The sequence below is a fragment of the Cyrtonyx montezumae genome, unplaced genomic scaffold (assembly GCF_038088225.1).
Source record: "Cyrtonyx montezumae isolate F1298 unplaced genomic scaffold, pur_monq_1.0 scaffold_23, whole genome shotgun sequence".
Lineage (NCBI taxonomy): Eukaryota > Metazoa > Chordata > Aves > Galliformes > Odontophoridae > Cyrtonyx > Cyrtonyx montezumae.
This window is the reverse complement of record NW_027071970.1, coordinates 8,399,317-8,419,695: the sequence shown is the minus strand read 5'-3', so window position 1 is coordinate 8,419,695 and position 20,379 is coordinate 8,399,317. Positions and strand designations below refer to the sequence as shown.

Sequence of the window (20,379 nt, the reverse complement as noted above, 5' to 3'; positions counted from 1 at the left end):
AGTATATACCACTCATTTAAAGGACATAAGTGCCTTACAAGATGCTGATTACTAATCTCCTGCTGAATCAAGAGAAATCCAGGTCTAATGGTGAGGAGGCACTAGTGAAAAGAACAACTTCATTAAGGCTGTCAGAGAGTCTAATAAAGCCTTTTTTCTATCAGGTTAGTCTCCAAACCTCGTGAATACAAGCAGGAAATTGTAAACTGACCCTAATTATACCTGTAACATCAGCACAAGTTACAGGAAGGCACTCAGTTTGGGGCAGTGCTGACACAATCAGATATCCAGGGTATCTTTCCTATTCATCAATTTCTCTCATTAACATAAGAAATCTGTGCTCTAATTTTTCACACCCTGGGTATAGGTGTGTAGGCTTGGCAGTTGCATTTTCTCTCCAGTTCTGCCAAAAGTCTGAACAGTAATATTTTGCTACAGCATTGCATGCTTCCCAGACACGTCACTAGGAACTATCAGTGGGACCTCTTTATTACACTGAAGAAAATAACCTCCAGAACATAAAAACAGAAAGCTTTTTTTGTGTATTCCTTAGTTCAATATGATTAATTATCTCTGCAGTGCTGTAATTTACAGCAGGATAGCTTAAGCACATTGATAACAGGGAAACATATAAGCCATCACACAGAAGATTAATTACAACCAGCCCTACTTGGGGCAATCTGCCAGCTGGGGGATATATTTTTTACTCTTGGAATCTTTCTCTCATATATAACAGAAGAGTCATCTCCATTATAAAACCTTTAGCCAATTCAGCTCCTTCTGCTTGCTGTTAATGTGCATGCCATACCAGCCTGTCAGCTCCAAGCCTATAAATAATTGGTCCAACTGTGCTTATTCACTCAAAGAAAACTAGTGTTTGGTCTCATACCTCATGGATTTTTCAGGCTTTGTTACTAAATTAGTTGCAATACGGAGTGCACAAAAAGTTTCTTTGCACACATATAAGATGATGTGCAGGATAGGAACACAGACTACCAAGAGGAACTCCAGGAAAGGCAAGGTGATTGAAAATACTCAGTTTTCTTATTTTTTTTTCCACCTGTACAGCAAGGCATATAGAATTTGCCTCTACAGGACAGATAACTGCAGTATTTATTATTCCATAATGTGACTAGACACATCTACAGCTTTGACAAATGCTAAAATGTAGATACCACCTACTTGAATATACTGCACTTCCCCACAGAGTAATCCCATATGCACATCTATCTATGTATGGAGAAATGCAACTTCTATCCCAAAGCCAGCTGAGCAGAACAGATATGTTTTCCTAACTGAACTTACCACCTCCTCCATTGTCTTTTCTCTCTATTCGTCTACTTGTGCAATGTAATATCAAGTTCTGTCTTTCTGAAAAAGCATTTGAAATGACACTGATGCTCTAAGAATCTGTGGGGCTGCTTTTCTCTAGGACAACAAAGTAACCTACTTCTTGAAGCAGCTTAAAAACTACTGCATGATTTGCAATAAATTGGAAAGAACAGACTTGCAGGCAAAATACATAATAAAACATTTGCAGTTTGTTTCTGTGGATTCTGTATAGGAGATCTTTTTAATAAGGTCATGCGATGCTTAAATTATATATGCAAATTCATGTTTGCTATATGTATGCAGAACTACAGTTGGATTAAAAAACAGAACAATAAACACGTGCCGATTACCACGCATGGCTCTTGTGACAAACAGTATATATGAATCACATTCCTCCTCACATCTCCCCCAAGTCTCAGTGATCAGCTCATCATTTCTATAGAGAATGCCTACTTTTATGGATTGCAAATGGAAGAATACAGTCAAAAATGGCTTTTACTTTACCCACAAAATAAGAAATAACTTCAAACTAAGTTTTCTTCTTCTTCCAAGGCAGTTCACTGATGTTCCTGTGGTTGGGTAACATTTAAAATATGTTGGAATAGAACCAATCAAGACTTAAAATTTGTTAACTTGCTGGAAACTAAGAGTAAATGCATCATTCTTTGTTTTTGCACTCAGGTTAAAACAACAGTTAGAAAGGAAAAATGAAAGGAATTGGCTCATAAGAAAATGCAGCTGTTTCTGGAAATGTACCTTCTTCCTTGAAATACCAAAGAATGTAAAAAAAGCTACATTTCTTGTGCATAAAGTCTTGTAAAATACACAGACCATAAAAACAGCTGTTATTTTGCCATGACTGGCAGATATCTGTCAAGGAAATCAAACATCCTTTCAAGGAAAGAGGCAAAGAGCTCCAGACTTAATCTAAATTACTTAGAGAGAACTGAAGCTGACCATACTTGAAGTACAATTAGACACGCCATTTTATTTATGGGACTGCTGATTCATTATGGACTACCTAAATTATCTAGAAAGGCCATTTAAATGCACCTTTTATCTGATGAATAACAAATCTTGAAGGTTTCTCTATTGGATTGTGACAATATTATATGTTTGGAGTGAATCTTTAATGTTCTAATCTATTCTGCCTAGGTTTATTCAATTTCCTGATGCATTAAGGAAAAAAATCACCAATTAAGGCAAAGCAGCTGGTCATAAACTGATCTCATTTCCATCAGTCACTTTGCTTTGAAAGCTGTCCTCGTGTTTCTCCATGTGTTCTGTTTTTAACTCACACCTAGCAAAAAGAATTATTCTTCTTGTTTGAAGAACTTGCTGTAACACTAAGAAAAATAGTTTATTTCAAGAATTAGACATCCTACCCGTCTTTTTAAACATCATTTGATTATTACCATGGAATTTAGACTGAGAATGAACATTGTCCAAAGATTTCTGATATTTACATTCCGTGCTGCAAGCCCTGAATCCCAAGTAGAATAAAAATCAGTAGGTTAAAAGCATACAGAGACACTTTGACATTTCTTCAGTACAGATCTACTTGTATTTGTTGCTTCCAGTCAAGGACTTTTTGCAGGATTTTTGTTTGGTTCGTTTTGAAGATTTTATTAAAAAACTGTTTCTATTAGTATTTAGAGAACAAATACTAAGTAGTATCAAAAGTCTGACTCAGGAACTCAGAAACTTCTGTTTATTTTTATGTGAGGTCTAGGGCCACACTTAGACGAATTCTGGAGATACGGACTAGACTTTCACGAGTTGTCAAAAGTACATTTCCACATCTGATTACCTTACCTTTAAACTATTTATTGCTTTGAAAATCCTTTCCATAGAGGCATCAATAGCAAACCCTGTCATTATTAAGGAAATTTCTACTAAATTCTTATGGCCATCAGATACCGTCTTTTGAATTCTCTATTTAATGCAGGTTAATATCCATATGGGGAAGATAACACAGCTCCAGAAAATCATACAGGGTCATGTGTAGCACAGCACTGAGAGTACTAACAGCTAAAATTCCATGTTTTAAAATCTAAGCTATACAAAGTACGAAGTCATTGAAGTGAAATGAAAGAAGGATGTCACCTTGGTTCCTTTTGACTTGGTTTCACACCGAGCATAGCACCCTTCACCAAAAATAACCACTCATCTATAGTGATACAGAAATTACTTGTGATTTCAAGGCCCTAAGCCTCAGAATTTTTCTAGAAGCTTAGGAAGAACAAATAATACTAATAAAAAAAGGCTATTTTGTCTGTTCAGTTCCTCTTTGTATTTGTTCTTAAACAATTCTGAGGGAATTCGTAAGCTATGGTAATTACTTAACAATAGGAAAGTGTTTCTTTGCAGAACAAATAATAAAAACTATCTATCATGGGTGATACTGAGCCAAGTTTCAATTAGTTTTAAGTAGATTTCTCAGCACTGATAACAACATTAGATTGTAATAGAGTCCACCACATAATTTACATGTCAGTTTCATTCAGGTGTCTTCAGGTGCCCTCTTGTCTTGAAGTTTCTTAAGAATAATGACTAATTAACAAAGATGTATAATAAGGAGGAGTAGTTGCCTCTGGCAACAGGTGATGATGGCCTAGCAAGAGCTCGAAACAGATTTGGGCAAAACACACTCCATTGAGTATTCAATACAATATATGCAAAAGAACACCAATACAGATTTTTTTTTTGTAATTCTACATTTTCTAATTCTTTTAAAGTTCATGCCAGCAATATTTTTGTGTAACTTCTTGATTTCTGAAACATCTAGCAGTTAAGTGTTCAGCCAATTTAAACATGGTTAAAAATTTCAACATATTTGTATGGTTTATTAAGTAACTACAGATATTACCCCTCTTGAAATGTGTTTAAATACATCTCATGGAACTCCTTTTCAACAAAAAATCACTTTGTTACAGAATTTGCTTACATGGACAACATTTACTGCCATCAACATTTTATTTTATGTTCTAATTTCAAATTTTTATGGAGAAGTTTTCCCACTTTCTGCCCCCCCCCCCCCCCCCCCATCTACAAATTTCTTTTTATACAATGGCTAACACAGCATAGGTGTCTTCTTTCTTTCTCAATGAATAATTCAACAAGATAGCAGACCGACTCCTGCCCCCAAACTGAAAAGCTGTTCCAACAAAGCATTTATATGGCGTTCCACCTTCAAAACAGGTAGTACATAAGAAATAGATCACTTCAATACCAAACAGGTTTTTCACCTCTACATCTAAGAATGATTAGAGATATTTCTGCTCTAAGCAATACTTGAATAAAACTAGAACAATCTCAGTAAAGGTGTAAGAAATACTCTGAAATAGAAACGAGTCACAGAGTTTGGTCCTAATCCTGTTCTATCTTCCACTTGTGCTTACCTTTGCCTAAAGAAGTGGCTATTCCATTCATTAACTGGGATAGAGATTTACTGGGAGAACCAGAGATATCTGAGGATGTCAATGAGTTACTGCTCAGGAGATCAATCTTCCCTGCTTGCTGCCGGAACTTCTCTAGCTCCCTGGACAAGAGGTTGAATTGTTCACTTTGTGTCCGGCATTTTTCCTCTAGCTCTCGGACCTTGGCCTGCACAAGCAAGACAAAACAGACATTTAACTGAGACCAGAGTAAGCTGTAACAGGGACCAATTTTCATTAAGTATCAGGAATCCAGGATAGGCAAACTATATGAGATAAATGCACACACTGATTTTGTTTAGTTTTGTTGTCTCTTTTTTTTTTTTTATCCCCCAAGTTCTCACATTTTGAAGAAAATCTTTTAGTAGCACTGCAATATCGAGGTAAATGTTTAAATCCCAATTTACACAGTGGAAATTTCTCATCATATTTTTTTTGGCAGCGCCAAGAACATCACTGCCAAGAATGTCTTCAAACAGAACCTATAGCTCTGTGGCTTTCATATCCTTTTCCAATATTTTTAAAATCTTTGATATTTTTCTAAGGTTTGCCCATCCTCAGCTACAAAGTTGAAGCACCCTGTATTACTAACAAAACATTTATATATTAAAAACCAACAGGAATAGCAAAAAAAAACCCACACAGTTTTTCATGCAGAATGTAGGACTAGCTACTGGCTGAATTCCCTTTCAAAAATAACGTTCCTTATGGTACGTGCCAAACCACACAGAAGTAATCCAGACACCAATCAAGAGGAGATTGTTTGCAAGCTTGTGAGAAGTACAAAAATATCATTGTGGGCAAACACTTCTGTTTTAATTTTGAGGCATCAGGCAGTAACAAAGAATAATTAAGGGTAAGTTTCTATGCTGACGTGAAATTTGCCTACATACTGTCTAAGAAACCTTGACATGGAAACAATGGATGGGTTAAATGGAAGGAACAGTTCCTTGGCTGAGAGGAACAACAAAAGACATGGGAATTCAGGATTTCTTCTATAGATTTAATCCTAAGAAAACATGAGTAGCAAAGAGAGTAAAATACAAAAATACCTTATATTTCATCCAAAGCTGTATGTTTACTGCACCAACTGAATTAAGAATATATTAAAGTTTTAAATATAGTGCATTTAAATTGATATGTTTCTATAAGCAGCCTGCATATCTGCCTGCATACACTATCAATCTTTACTGAAGAATTAAAACTCTCAATGAGATTGCCCAGACAAGAAATAGGATATTAATTAACACCTGCTGAGAAAACTGAAAAATGAGCAAAATTCTTGAAAATGTCATGTGAGGTCTCATTTTCTCATGGGGGAAAACATTTGGCCTGTACTCTGGGAACATGCCAGAGGAAGACTGCTGTTTGAGACACAGGGAGCACTCGTGTCTGATGTGCTATGACCCAAACACTGCAAGCAGACACAGTTCAAATGAGGCAGTAATAGGCTCCTTAAGTGGAAAGTTGCATTATATCCTGATCTTCTGCTTCATGATGAACAAATATCACTTTCCTTCATTAAAATCCCCTTTACAGAATATGCCTAGTTAAAAAGTGCTGCTAACAAAGGAAGGCTGGATACTATAAGATTCATTCAACTGTACTGAAAGTTTCTTATTCTTGAAATGCACATACTACATAGGAATAAAACTACGTATATTACATAGCACCAATACAAGGATCTTAAAACAACTAAACAAAATGTTCATTATAGTCCATGAAAGAACACAAAAGCCCAAATTTCCCACTGAAGATTGTGCTATGGCTTGTCCCTTTTTTGTAACAAAAGGATTTTTACAGCTACAATGAATTGTGAGGATGCCATTTCATAACAGCACAAATTAATTTATTTCTGCTAAAGAAGTCTCGGTGTATCTGACTGATTATGAAATGGAATACAACATAAAGAGACATTGTGGAAGTCTGACACAAATATTAAATGCTTTGTTTGGTTTTATCTTCTCACTGTGGTTTTCAGCAACTGAAACATGAGCATTTGCTACTTGTTGCTTTGCCACATGAGTAAGACATTTATGCTGTTTTATGAGAACATAAAAAGGACAAAGCAGTAAAATGCTTTGGGTTTTTAGATCCTCCGCTTCCTGATTAAAAGTTTTTTGTCTCAGTTCCCTAAGACACATACTGACCTTTCTGCATACAATTGCAGAAACACAAGCATAAAATTAAAAAAAAAAGAAAAAAACCAACAACATTGTGATCCAGACCCCAACAAGTTCCTAAGGCTGACATAAAAACATATTTTTTGGGAAAAAAGAAAGAAAGAAAAGAAAGAAAAGAAAGAGAGAGAGAGAGAGAGAGAGAGAGAGAGAGAGAGAGAGAGAGAGAGAGAGAGAGAGAGAGAGAGAAAGAAGAAAGAAAGAAAGAAAGAAAGAAAGAAAGAAAGAAAGAAAGAAAGAAAGAAAGAAAGAAAGAAAGAAAGAAAGAAAGAAAGAAAGAAAGAAAGAAAGAAAGAAAGAAAGAAAGAAAGAAAGAAAGAAAGAAAGAAAGAGAAAGAAAGAAAGAAAGAAAGAAAGAAAGAAAGAAAGAAAGAAAGAAAGAAAGAAAGAAAGAAAGAAAGAAAGAAAGAAAGAAAGAAAGAAAGAAAGAAAGAAAGAAAGAAAGAAAGAAGAAAGAAAGAAAGAAAGAAAGAAAGAAAGAAAGAAAGAAAGAAAGAAAGAAAGAAAGAAAGAAAGAAAGAAAGAAAGAAAGAAAGAAAGAAAGAAAGAAAGAAAGAAAGAAAGAAAGAAAGAAAGAAAGAAAGAAAGAAGAAAGAAAGAAAGAAAGAAAGAAAGAAAGAAAATAGTAATATATATTATTTCAGAGATTATTTGCATCTCAGTATTTGCCTTCTTTGGCTTCTCTTTTTAATCAAAGTTGAGAGAAAGCGAGCACAGGGCTGGTACTGTATTAAGTAAAGTTGTCATAAGATCCACAACAGTACCAACAGGAGACAGCCCTGTACCCGTTTTTCTTTCTCGACTCCAGTGATGTGTTTGGTTCATTGCTAATTAGCCTGACTCACTCTCCTGTAGAAAAGCCATGTGCTCATATTTCACTGCAGAACGAAGCATGTGCTCACACTCAGAACAATTTCACTTTTACTCTTTATCACGCCACTGCCTGTAAAGTCTGAAAGTGTAGTGTACCCAACATAGTTAACACTGAACCTACCTATAGCAGTCTCTGTATGAAAAGATACACTTGACTGCTGACCATATTGAATGTGCTTCTCTTAGGACTTGGAAAGTTTCTCATAAAATACACAGTGAGAAATAGCATCATATAAAACAAAGTAGACTTCATCTATTACAAGACAGATATTGTTTGCATGAGACAGTTATGATGACTAGCTTTCTAGAGGACAGTTTGAATTCAGACTAGTAATTCATTTCATAGATTAACGGTGTACATAGGAGCATTAGCTTTCAGTAAGGGGCTCTATAAATTAACCCAAGATGAAAACATAACATAAAACTACCTTTGTTACAAATAATGAAACAATCTGAATTCAAACAAAATCCACAGTCTGAAAGCTACTGACTAGAATAAACTATCAAACCATTCTTAGTGGGCATGCTCGTAAGAAGTTTACATTCAGAAACAGTACCTTATTTCTCATTAAAACATATATTTGAAGAAAAAAAGATCGATCTGATTTTGATGATTTGGAATCAGGCTAATCAATGCCAAGCATGCTTGCATAACAATGGTTTTAGCACACATCCCATGCAAGGTTAGACAGGACTAATAATTGTATTCGTTTTAAGGGGAAAGGTTCAGGATTCAGCACAGGGACTGGAGAATATATGCCCTAAAATACCTGCATGCTGTCCAGGGTGTTCTGGATGAAGGGCAAAGCAATAAATTCCAAACAAGACACGGTAAACAAAGATATACGAAATAAAGAAATAAATACAGTTTTGAACACTTTTGTTTTAGCATTTCAAAGTAAAATACATTGAAACAGTTAACAGGTATAAAAACAAAACATGCATTAACACAAATCACTATAGAAGGTTTCAGAAATCAGTATCACTGCTGATCTTGAATTGCAAAAGGCAGATTAAATAAACAAAATCAATGAGTCTAAGGCAACAAAAAGCAAAAGCTAAAGAAACCTTGATGGAGTTACAAAAATCAGAGTTTGCAAACAAATCAGCTAAACAGGAATTTTGTTTAGCTTGAGGGAAATAAATAATCACTTGCTTCCTTTGTTTCTACTTGTATTTTCCTGCATCATATACTTTCCACCAGGCATTAAATTATTATCTTTTATTCTTAAAAGCAAAAGTTTAATATATGTGATAAGAATGAAAGCATATGAATAAAACCATCCTGTGGACATACAACTTTAAGTAACTAAACCTTTTTGTAAGAGATCATCAGTGTATCAGAAAAAGCACCTCCAATCAGCGTATGACCAGTAAATACAGAGACAGAGTAACTACCATGAGAACAAAAAAAAACTACTGTGTGTGAAAAAAGTGAAGAAAGAATAAAAGGCAATCCGGATGTAAAGCATGTTATTTACTTCTGTATCAGTATTTCCTGATGCTTCACCTTATCCAAGTTCATCAGATGATATAACTGGCTCTTAAAAAATCTGTTGAGTCTAGCTGGGAAAATCTAGGACCTTTTTTGCAGGAGTTCTGATTTCTATAGTATGTTTTTGTCACTTGTACTCTCTTATGCAACATCATGGGACATCTTAACAGCTGCCTGGGAAGGCAAGGGCTGCTACGGTTTGCATACACCATTTCACCACACCTGTATGTATCCACTATAAAAGTGCCATTACTTTAAAAGTCCCAGTTTAAAAACTGTAAAAATTTCACTCTGGTTGAAATAAGTTTTGCAAACCTTGCCCTGTTGTAACTAAAACTGACAACAAAGTTCATAGTTTTTGAATGGGAGTAAAAAGTTGCTCCTATTCTTCATGTTGTTTCTGTACAAGAAACAACTAGTTCTGTACCCTGAGGCACAGTAGAATAGGTTACTAGATATTTCCTTAGTGAAGGCTTTCATAAAGTGCTCCACACCAAGATAGCAATTTATATGAGCAATTGCTAGTGAAAGTACTAAGGTTTTAATGCATCCTTCCACATAATGTTGCTTTACTATATGCAGACATTTAGTGCTTTAAAAATCACTAAAGCCTATCACCTAAATAATCTCTCAAAACTTAATTTATTTAACAGTGTTTGCTTAATAAGCGCAAATTCCAAAAACACATTTCAGCATAGTTGGGAAATGTTAAGAAAGGCCACTGCAGGTGACACACAGCAACAGGATTAGAGGCAGGATTAAAGAATTTAATCTTTCAAAAGTGATGATGCTGTTATCACCTTCAGAATAAAACCTCCATAACCACAAGTAATACAGAAAGTATCTTCTTACCTCTAGCAACTGAACTGCTCCTTCATGTTCCTTCTTAGCTTCAACCTGAGCCTTATTTATATAAATAAATAAAAACAAAGGAGAAATGAACAGAAAATCAATTAGTCATGCTGTATACAGTATGTTCTAACTACATAAAGTAGCATACCATACACTCAAATCCAAAGCTATTTAGTCTTGAATGGTTCAGGCAATCCACTACAGCACTTTGGTTCTAAGCCATCAAAATATCTGCCTTATTTTTGGAGACAGAATCTCAGTGAAAATGATCAGTATTTATTTAGCCCAAGACAAGCATGCTCAACATGCTGCACAAACACATCACAATTATCTCTGAAACCCTCTTAAGTAAAAATGAAAAATAACTGTTTCAGTAAATTCAGTTTTTGAGGAAATTCAAGTAGCATTTTTTTATTTGACACAAGAAGGTGACATGAAAATTAAACTTATTCTTTGCATTCAGCAACATCTCAAAAAACATTTTAAGACAACCAGAAGAAAGGTTGTCCATAAATGGGAGTACAACATTTAGATTTCAGTCAACTGGCCCAAAGAAGAAATATAGCAGGGAGGTGTTGTTTTAAGAAGCTCAGAAATAAAAACAAAATTTGATCATGAAAAGTTTAAGCCTAAAAAATACAAAAAGGCAGCACTCAATAACTTTTTATTGCCCTTGCTTTATTTCCATTTAAATATTCACTATCTTTTTTATTGAAACTTGACCAAGATAAGCAAAATTCTTTATTAACCCCTGTAAAGGATGATGGTAGTGCAATGCACAGAGTTTGCCTGTTAGCTTCTCACTGTTGTATCTCAAAGACCACATTCAGAACATTTCTTGTCAGAAAAATGTCTTCATTTTAGCAGAGGGCAATGCCTCACAAACTTTCTAGATTAATCATCCAGAACAGTGAAGGACACTGTTACAACTATAACAACTTAATCATCCTCATGCACAAGGGCCATCATGCTCACTTGCTGGCTGGAATAGAAGCTGGTCAGGTCATAGAGTCACAAGAAAAACACATATTCAAACTATACTTCACTGTCATGCATTGCAATAAAATCCGTTTTGGCTCTGCAAGCACATTCATACTTCTGTACTACAGAGATGAGTCTTATTGCTAGCACCTGATGAAATAATGGCTCAAGGAGCATTAGTGAGCCTATGATAGCAGGTAATAGAAGGCCTGGTGTTATCCATCATTACAAGTTTAATAAAATCTGCCCAGAATATGAGTTCTTGATTCATGGTTAGGAAAGCGGTGTCGATAGCTATCTCTCTTGTTCATCAAACTGTCTTTCTTGGAGAAGAAGAACATCTGATTCCCCATCAAGACAATGCTTGGATCAACAATATTATGTTCTCCCTTTTAGGCTGATAATCTGAAGGAGTTTGTTCACACATTAAAAAGAGAATGAATTTTTATTTATAATATAATAAAAATGTCATTGCATACGCATCAGGCTCTACTAGTAACCTGCATTTATTTGAAATCTAAAATTCTGTGATTCAACCCATCATGGCACTGACACGGTGGAAAAGAATTTGAACATGGAAAGACTGAAAGCAACACAAACATGCACAATACACACAAAAAACACCCACAAAAAAAAAAATCAAAAACACCACCACCACCACCAAAAAAAAAAACCTATTCCCAAAAACCCCCGCAACCCTTTCTTCATTTTGAGAAAAATATCTAGCATGAGAATCACAAACAGATTTTTGATAGGTAGGATGTTTGATACAGTTGCCACAGATTGTTATCATGAAAAGCAGTAATAATTTAAAAAGACATAATAGCAACCTAATCACACGAAGAATTCAGATGTTTCAGTCTCAAAACGAGTGTGCAGAGATCTAGCACGAATGTTCCAGGCTAGTGAAATCAGCAAGAAGGATGAATCATTTCTTAAACTTCTCTACGTAGTGCATATATGAACTTCTACAATGTATTTTAGTAAGAAATTCTAAACTATAAGTCTAAGGACACTTAGAGGTAAATGATTATTAGAGAATTATTTAACCTATATTATCTTGCATTCCATACTAATGAAGACCCACTGAAGAAGAATTTAACCACTGGTTACAGATGCTGATCTAGTTGCATTCAGCAAAATGACAAATAAAATGCAGCCCTGTTTGTGATTTAAAAAATCGACTGCGTTAAAGCTTAGCAAATATAACTGGAGAAACAGTATGAGGGAGATTTAACCTTTGGGGCCAATCTGTAACGTAACAAAAAGACCCGTGTAAGACAGATTTATTACTAGAATGTTGGAAGATAATAGCAAGAGGAAAAAGTTGAACATTTCTTTGATTTCTTTGCTTTAACAAGAAATAAGTTCAAAATTTATGTTGAGGTTCAAATAATGGCAGTTGAATGTGACTAAACCTGACGTGTTGAAATATGGTTAATAGATAAATTACAAAAGACCAAAAGAAAATTAACTGGAAGATTTTGGACAAATGAAACATTCTATTGGAAGCAAAACCGTAGCTACATTTTTTTATTCCGCTGACAACATCTGTCCATGTCAACCCTTAATCCAATTACCATTAGCATTATTGTTTCTGTGTTTTGATCTACTCCAGCAATTGGAAACATCAACATTAGGATTGAGACAAACACAACTTCAAGTGACTTTGGCAAAAGTGGAACTCCATACCATGTTTTTATATATTATAGTGAATACTGAGAAGACACACTGTGATAAAATGTCTATTTGCAAATTAAAGAACAAGCATAAAAATGAGGTACTTAAACATCCATTTAGTTCAAGATAAAAGATCAATTGTAACACACAAGGACCCTGACTTAAATCTAATATAGTGGAGAAAAGCAGTGTGACTCACCAGTGACTAGAAGAGGAAGCCTAAGAAATCTTAAGTGTCAGTGAGAATGTTTAACTGCTCCAGTTAATCAAACTGACAAGGGAATGGTTGATTCTCTGCATTTCAACTACCACAAAATTAAGGCTGGCTTCTTTCCTGGCATTTAAGGAATAGAAAAACATTCCCAAGCCTGAAGAAAAGGCAAGCAAGACGGGCTGGGATTTTGGGGTGAAAATACGAACTAGTTACGTTTCTGTGATTTTATTATCTTTAAACTGAGATTGTTGTGACAAGTCTTGGTCACTGTAATTTGCTGTTACATCGTACTTCCATTTTCTTCACTTACCTTCTGCAGGAGTTCAATTTCCTGCTGTTTGGCGTTAAGAACAGCCAAGGCTTGCTCATGCTCCAACTCCAGCTGTTGCCGCCGTTCAGCAGCCTCTCGCATATGCTGTTTCAAAGAAAGGAAGACAAAACTATCAGGAGATTCAACATATCTTAGTCAAGCACACTGCCATCCCCAGGACTGCAGATGGTCATCTCATCACTTTCAGACAAAAGGGAGTCTGAACAAGACTTTAATTTGGTCAGTATCTAGATGAATATCGTCCGTGCAAGTTCACATATTCTGACAGTAATCTCTTTTAGGAGATATGACTGCCAGCAATGTGGCCTCTGTGATGTCTAAGTGAACAGAAGCCTTTTTATCCATCAATTACATTTTTATATGTCACATTCTAACCTAAGTTAAGCTTGTAAAAATATCAGTATGACAATTCCCTAAATGCCTCATTATCTATAGTTTGTTTTTCTCTTCCAAATGATGACTACCCCAAAAACAGCTTACTTTTGCTAAACTCTGCACATTGATCATAATAAATTACACAGAGCAAAACAAAATCAGTTAGATGTAGCTGGTGTTTAAAAATAGTTTTAAGAACAGTTACTACTAATAGTTCAAAGCAGTATGAGACAGTTCCTGGGAAGCTGAACAATGTCAAGATACCTTTTGTAGATAGAAATCTTTTTCATTACAGGTTAATATCATTCTCTCCATAGCACTGTAACTTTCAAACACCCTGTTTAATAAATGGGAGTTCAGAAAGATTGCTAGATTCTGATATCTTTTCTGTCAAAATGGGTATTACAGATTTTTATTTTCTAAATTACATATGCTAACACTCTGTTCTGAGACACAATGCCTTATCTGCAGGACCATGAGTTATTACACAGAACCTATTAGGAAGATGCACTTAGAAACAGAAATATATGGTGGCAATTGTCAATATGAGGCCAAAATACTTCTTTTTGTGTACCAGAGATAACTGTATCCAGCATATTTCTAACCTTTTAGGAGCTGTTAATTCTCTGCTACACTTAACTAAAACACAAAGGACAGCACAGTGAGGCTGTAAACATTTCTGAACAGCACTTATTATTTAGTTTATTTAATAATAACCAAAAACAATGGTTCAATTCTTTTCTCAACTAAATGAACGTAGTCTGTTTTGCTAACTAGCACTACTTATTACTTAAATTACCATGAAGCTACATTTACTGAGATCAGCAGCTTCCACTAAATCTCATGTAAAACTTGACACTGATGTGAGTCATTCAAGAAATGATGAGGCAATCAAGAAATTTTTCCACTGCTAATCTATGAAAGCTTTAAATATCAAATTGGTCTCAATTCAAGACTTAGTAGTGGGATTTGGTACAGTATGTTTCAATATTTTTAAATTCTTACTGTTTTTACAAAAGCTACTAAAGAACATTTCTAAACCATTGGAAAGATCGGATAAACAATTAATGCAGTGACCACACAGCAAATGTACAAAATGTAAGAAACAGATTGTGATACACAATCTATGATTCCCTCTCACTTTTAATTTCTCAGTTTCCTAGTGTAAGTGTGCAATGATCACAGACTTTAAGGCCATTTGGTCAACTACAGTAACCCCAAAGTCTCTCACAGTGCTTTAGTACTGCTGTTGTCTAGTTAGTACTTAAATCAGCAAAGATCTCTTCACCCCCAGCACCTGTCCCTTCCTTGGCACAGCAACTAAATCTCCCCCAAACCAGAAGATATTTCCTTTTCTCCCACTCTGATCAGAAATTGGTTCTGTCTGCAATCTATTTTGCACTTCCTATCTGCACATCAGTGGGTGTCATTCCCAATTCCAAGCCTACAGGGAATAGGTTAGGGAGGTGGAAGAGGACTGCAATGACCACTGGAATATCAGCAAGGAGGAAGTTCTGAGCTGCTGAATTCTTTCTCCTTTTTCCTTAAGGACTGGTTTGCATGATTACATTGCCATCAGCTTGTGTAGGTGGTGGCAATCCATCTGCCCTTGTAATTGATAACGTGTGGAACTTTCTAAATATGTAAATTTGCTCTTCCCTTTTTGCACCCTTTCTAGGAGTCGTGACAATGTTATTCTAACATCAGGAAACAAATCCATATACAGAGGAACACAGAAAAATACAGTGAGGTCTTCATATTTCAAACCAACTGGCAAATAATCCTCTTTCCTACAAAAACATGGAGAAGAAGGAACCTTTTCAGTGAATGTTTCAGATCAGACAGGAATCCTGCTATGGTGCAGAGAATGAATTGATGATATCACAGATATTTCAGTTTTCATCAAAACTGTTGTGCTAGACATTTGTCTAGTACAAAACATTTCTGAAATGGCTATTAAGGACCTCACTAAAACAGTTCATGTTTTTCCAGTTTCTTTATGGGATGTGACAATGAATAGCCCCTGCTAGCTCCAGCCCACTCACTTCTTACACTGTACTACCTACAGCTGCAACCAAAACAAAACACCTAATTATACCTTACAGCAGAGATTTTTACACTTTCAAAATGTGCAACTAACCAAAGTTAAAACAAGCTCAAATGGCTTTAAAGTACCAGAGTTTTGTTCTGAAGCAGAACTCATACATGATGCTGAATGGGGAGCAAATTTAATTTTCAGCCAAGTACTATTCTGCTCAAAGGACTTATCATCTGTGCTTGCAGATGGGTGGGTACAATTACAGTGACACGAAAGGGAAAAGCTGGCTGAACACATCAGAAAATCAGAACTCTTCTGTGTGAGAGGCACAGAAGATTCCCATAAGTTAGCTAATTCAACAGTTTTTCATCTTTCCTTTTCAGCCTTGTTGATATACCCTGAAATAATAGAAAGTATAACTATATTTTATTTATGGCAGGGAAACTAGGCTAAGTATTTCTCAAAGATTTCCAGTGGTTGGAAAGCTGCAAAGCATTTTTTAAACCACAAATTTCCAGAGCATATGAGGACACACATGAAATACACAATTAACTGCACCTGTCTAGGCACGCTTTAAGGAGAAGATTTAGGATTTCAAGTCTGTTTAAGGTACTCTGCCAGCTCAGAAAGGCTGTGCCCAGTGGCAAGAACTCCACATCACTGACACGGAGATAAAATAAAACCACCAAAGTTCTCTCTCGCCCCAACAGCTCGCAACTAAAATACAGAAGAAATATCTTGTGGATAAGGACAAACAAGTAGGATGCAGAAAAAGAAAAAATAAAACAGCCACAACAATGTGGAATACAACAACAGAAGTAAATCAGAGTTCAAAACCGGTACTATTTAACATGAAAAGCATGAGTCTCTAAACGCACTGGACAGTGTTCTGTTTCTGTGAAGAAAAATATCTGAACGAGTTTTTAAGCACAACAATGAGACTTACAAGATGCTTCTCCTGCATGTATTATAAGTTTTATTTCAGCATAAGTGAAAAACATTTAATCAAATAACCAGGTTTGGCTGTTCAACAGAAGAAATCCGTGGGAATCATTAAGCCAAGTGTTAGTAGGTATCCTAATTAAAAAGTGCACAAATGAATATCTTCCATTGCAGCTGTAAAATAAAGTATGTTCTTTGACTTGTTTTAAGTAAAACACAGCTTGCCATTAGTCTAAATGAGTTTCAAGTGTTTAAAAACACACCAACTTAGCAAAATCAGTATCTGAATAAGACATCGACAAAAAATGGGCTTTTGTCCTCTTGAGAATTTTTTTTACAGCTCAGACAATGGTAATCTGTATTTTGATTTGATAAAATTAATGCTAATTTATTAGAGAAAACTTTATGCTGTTTTGTGAGCCTTGAATTCACAGCTCATTTCTGTTTAATTGTTTTTCCTCTTCTCTTTTTACTACGTACTCCCTGAAGAAGTGTTTCTGCAGCTACCAAACTGGAGCCCTACTATTATTATACAGATATTCCAACCAAGGTGTATCTATCCAATGTGCTTGGAGGCCCTAGCCTATGTAGGTACAGCACACGGCTCACGTTAAAACAGGACTGTCAATTTTGCATTCCCCAGAAAAAAAAAGGATGGTAACAGCAGGAAAGGTAAATTATTTTCCAGTGCTAGAGAAAACTTCCTGCTTGTTCCTGGGGAAAGTCACGTTAGTCTAAAGAGGCAAAGCAGTGTATTTTTTTCCCTCTCAAGTATGAAGTCTAATTTTTCCCAGTACATCTATTTTTTACTAGCACTCTACCCCAGCATTTCACATAGTTCTCTATAAGAACCAGGCAAAGAGAATCAGGACAGGATCTTCAAATACACACAGACCTCTACTGAAGAATGCATTTGTGAATCAAAACACATTTTTGAACTTCACTGCGTTGAAAAGGAAGGAGCAAATTGATGACGTGCCAACAACTGAGTATCTAAGAAAACAATTGTGGCTAGACACCAACATGCTAGGCTTCTCTAAAAGCATGTTAAAGAAAAAAAAAGCTGGAATGTACCAGGAACTTTAATTCTTTCCAATTAATACCTCTCTCATAAGACTACTAGGTTTTCCAACCCTCTTCCAACAATGGGATGAATTCTGCACAGGTAATACACTAGGTATCAACAGGTCGCTTCACAGGATCACAATAATGTTTTGCATCAAGATAAATGGGCTGGAAAAGCCCTCTTTAAAGTAAAATATCCTGGATGTTGTTCATATTTCCTTCACAGTCTCCTCCCATCCTTTTCTTCTCATCTTGATTTACATACAGTAATCATACAGTGAAAATCTACATCTCTTTTCTTAAAAAGCATCAGATGAAGATGTCTCTTCTCCTATAAGTTTGAAGCCCCTTGTTCTATTGTATTTCATAGTTTTTGCTACAATTAATTCAGGCACCTGATTTGCAAAGCACTTGTGCGTATATGACTCATTAAATTAATATGAGGAATATTAAACTACCTATAGAAATACTGCAATGCTGGTCTTTGCAGTGTTATACATACCTTTAGGACCTGCTCTAAGTTCTCCAGCTTGGCTTGGAGCTGGTGTTTTCCCTTTATGGCCAAATCTCGTTCTTTGGTTACTCTGGTAAGGGTTTCTCTAAGATGGTCATAGTCTGACTTCACCTAGAACAATAAATACGTGATTAATTCTTGTATACTTTTGAATATCTGACAAAACATTTCTGTATATTAAAATGAAAAAGAAGTTCAAAGAAAAAATATAAAAGGTAGATGGAAGGGAATGTTCTCTGGGCAAATTGTGAGCAGCCCTAATAGGTTTATGTAGGCAACATGCAGATCTAAAATCTGGCAACCAAATTGTGGCTATGCATATAGATATCAAGTTAAATAAATATATGTATTACAAGATAAAAACTATAGATGACAATCAAAACAATTCCTACACAAAAAGGGACAGAGCATTCGGTGCATACTGAAATATAACTCACACATTTTAATTCTCCTGGACTGTTCTTTAGTTTAAACTGACACCAAGATAAAATCAAACACAGGGTAGTGCATGAGAAGCCTGTTATAATATTTTAAAGCAGTCTCCACAGTACTGCAGATTTTTAAAGGATCAGATACTCACCAAATAGTACTCGTTTTCCTATTTAATTAATTTGGTGCTATCTTAACTATTTCAAAATTACTAACTCCTTGTTTACAGGACTTTACAAATCACCAGCAATATCAACTATTTCATAAAAACATATAGAGTAAGAAAATATAACATTTAACTACTTTATCCCACCATGGAAAAGGCTTTTCTTGAATTCACAACAGATGAGAGTCTAATTTATAGAAAATAACATCAGCATTTGATGAGTTTACATGACATACTGATGTTTAACACTAGGATTCTTACATAGCTCATATCATATCAACAAGAGCAATTTTATGTTAAAAGTGAAAAGTCATCCATAATAAGTATCTTCATAAAGTGTTCACATTCTATTTCATAAATGCTGCTCTTCCCTTCTCTGAAATGATAAAAGGGGTTAAATGCTAAAAGGGGGGTAAGAAAGGAAAAGAAAGAGACAAAATATTTGCTTGGAACTATGTTCCAAGAAGCACCTCTTTTGCTTTGTTAACTGCAACACAAAGTGAAGAAGCATGAACAATGCCTGCAGGATTACTGAATAAGGACAGGCAAAGCAGTATGAAGAATTGGGATAATGCTTAGGCTTGCTTTAATCTAGGTGCAGCTCAACATTATTTCTAGCTTCAGTTAGGAGAAGTGACAAGTTCTTTTTACAATTTAATTACTGTAATTTCATTTTCTTAAAGAACCAAAGGCATTATGTAATCTCTGACATGGATCTCTCTCAGATGTTTTCTGAAGCAATGTTTTGGAAACTGATTCAGCCTATTTGCCTCCTGGCTACAGTTTGTTAATTTGCAAATTTCACCATGGACCAAACAATCTAAATAGTTGCAGCCAGACCTCATATTTGTCTTTGTAAGAGGGCTCTTTAGAGTGCAGTGGACTAGAAAAAAAGAAAGAAGAAAATGAAACAAATCATGTTTTCCACAAGAATTGGTGCAATTATCGTTAAACTTGGGATTTTTTTTTCCCCCATGCACAGATTTTTCTTTTCCTCTTCCCTCATTTCTTTATAACTAAGGAAACTATTAAACAACAAATTTTCATACTCCATTACTTCCTGCATCCTTCATATTGTATTTCATTGCTCAGATCACTCAGTGTAGATTGTTGAAGAATAATGGAGTGGAAAAAATGCAATGAAGAGTCACCACAGATGCAAGTTTGTTGCTATCTGATTCTCAGTTAATTTACTGAGAATGAACGAAGTACGTTTTTTGTGGGTTTTTTTTTGGAAAAGCTTCCAGAAAATTTTACTCAGGCTTTAATTTTCTTTGCCTCTGAAATACCTGATCCTGGCTACCTTTGTAAAGAGTGTTCTAAAATTTAACAGTCACTGCAGTCTTAATAATTTTGGGGAGCAGGTAAGCATGGCAGCTTTCTGACGTACATTTTCCCCTTTGGCAGTGAAGGGTCTATAGGAACAAACAGTACCCGCCAGGCTGCTAATGTAATTTGGGAAGGAAATGAATCAG

At 35.4% G+C, this 20,379-nt stretch overlaps 1 protein-coding gene across 6 annotated transcripts in view; it reads right to left on the bottom strand.

Moving 5' to 3' along the window:
* The window catches only part of RIMBP2 (RIMS binding protein 2), an 88,693-nt gene that overhangs the window by 32,774 nt on the left and 35,540 nt on the right, over positions 1–20,379 (bottom strand). For 3 of the 6 annotated variants that reach the window (XM_065739108.1, XM_065739110.1, XM_065739105.1), the window contains exons 3-6: positions 18,298–18,420; positions 13,355–13,459; positions 10,170–10,220; positions 4,734–4,938 (exon numbers count right to left, since the gene is read on the bottom strand). In XM_065739108.1, the coding sequence (XP_065595180.1) occupies positions 4,734–4,938; positions 10,170–10,220; positions 13,355–13,456 (358 nt within the window). In that variant the 5' untranslated portion in view covers positions 13,457–13,459; positions 18,298–18,420. Of the gene's footprint in view, positions 1–4,733; positions 4,939–10,169; positions 10,221–13,354; positions 13,460–18,297; positions 18,421–20,379 lie in introns of those variants that run through there. The other 3 variants (XM_065739104.1, XM_065739107.1, XM_065739106.1) reach the window with 1 other exon arrangement.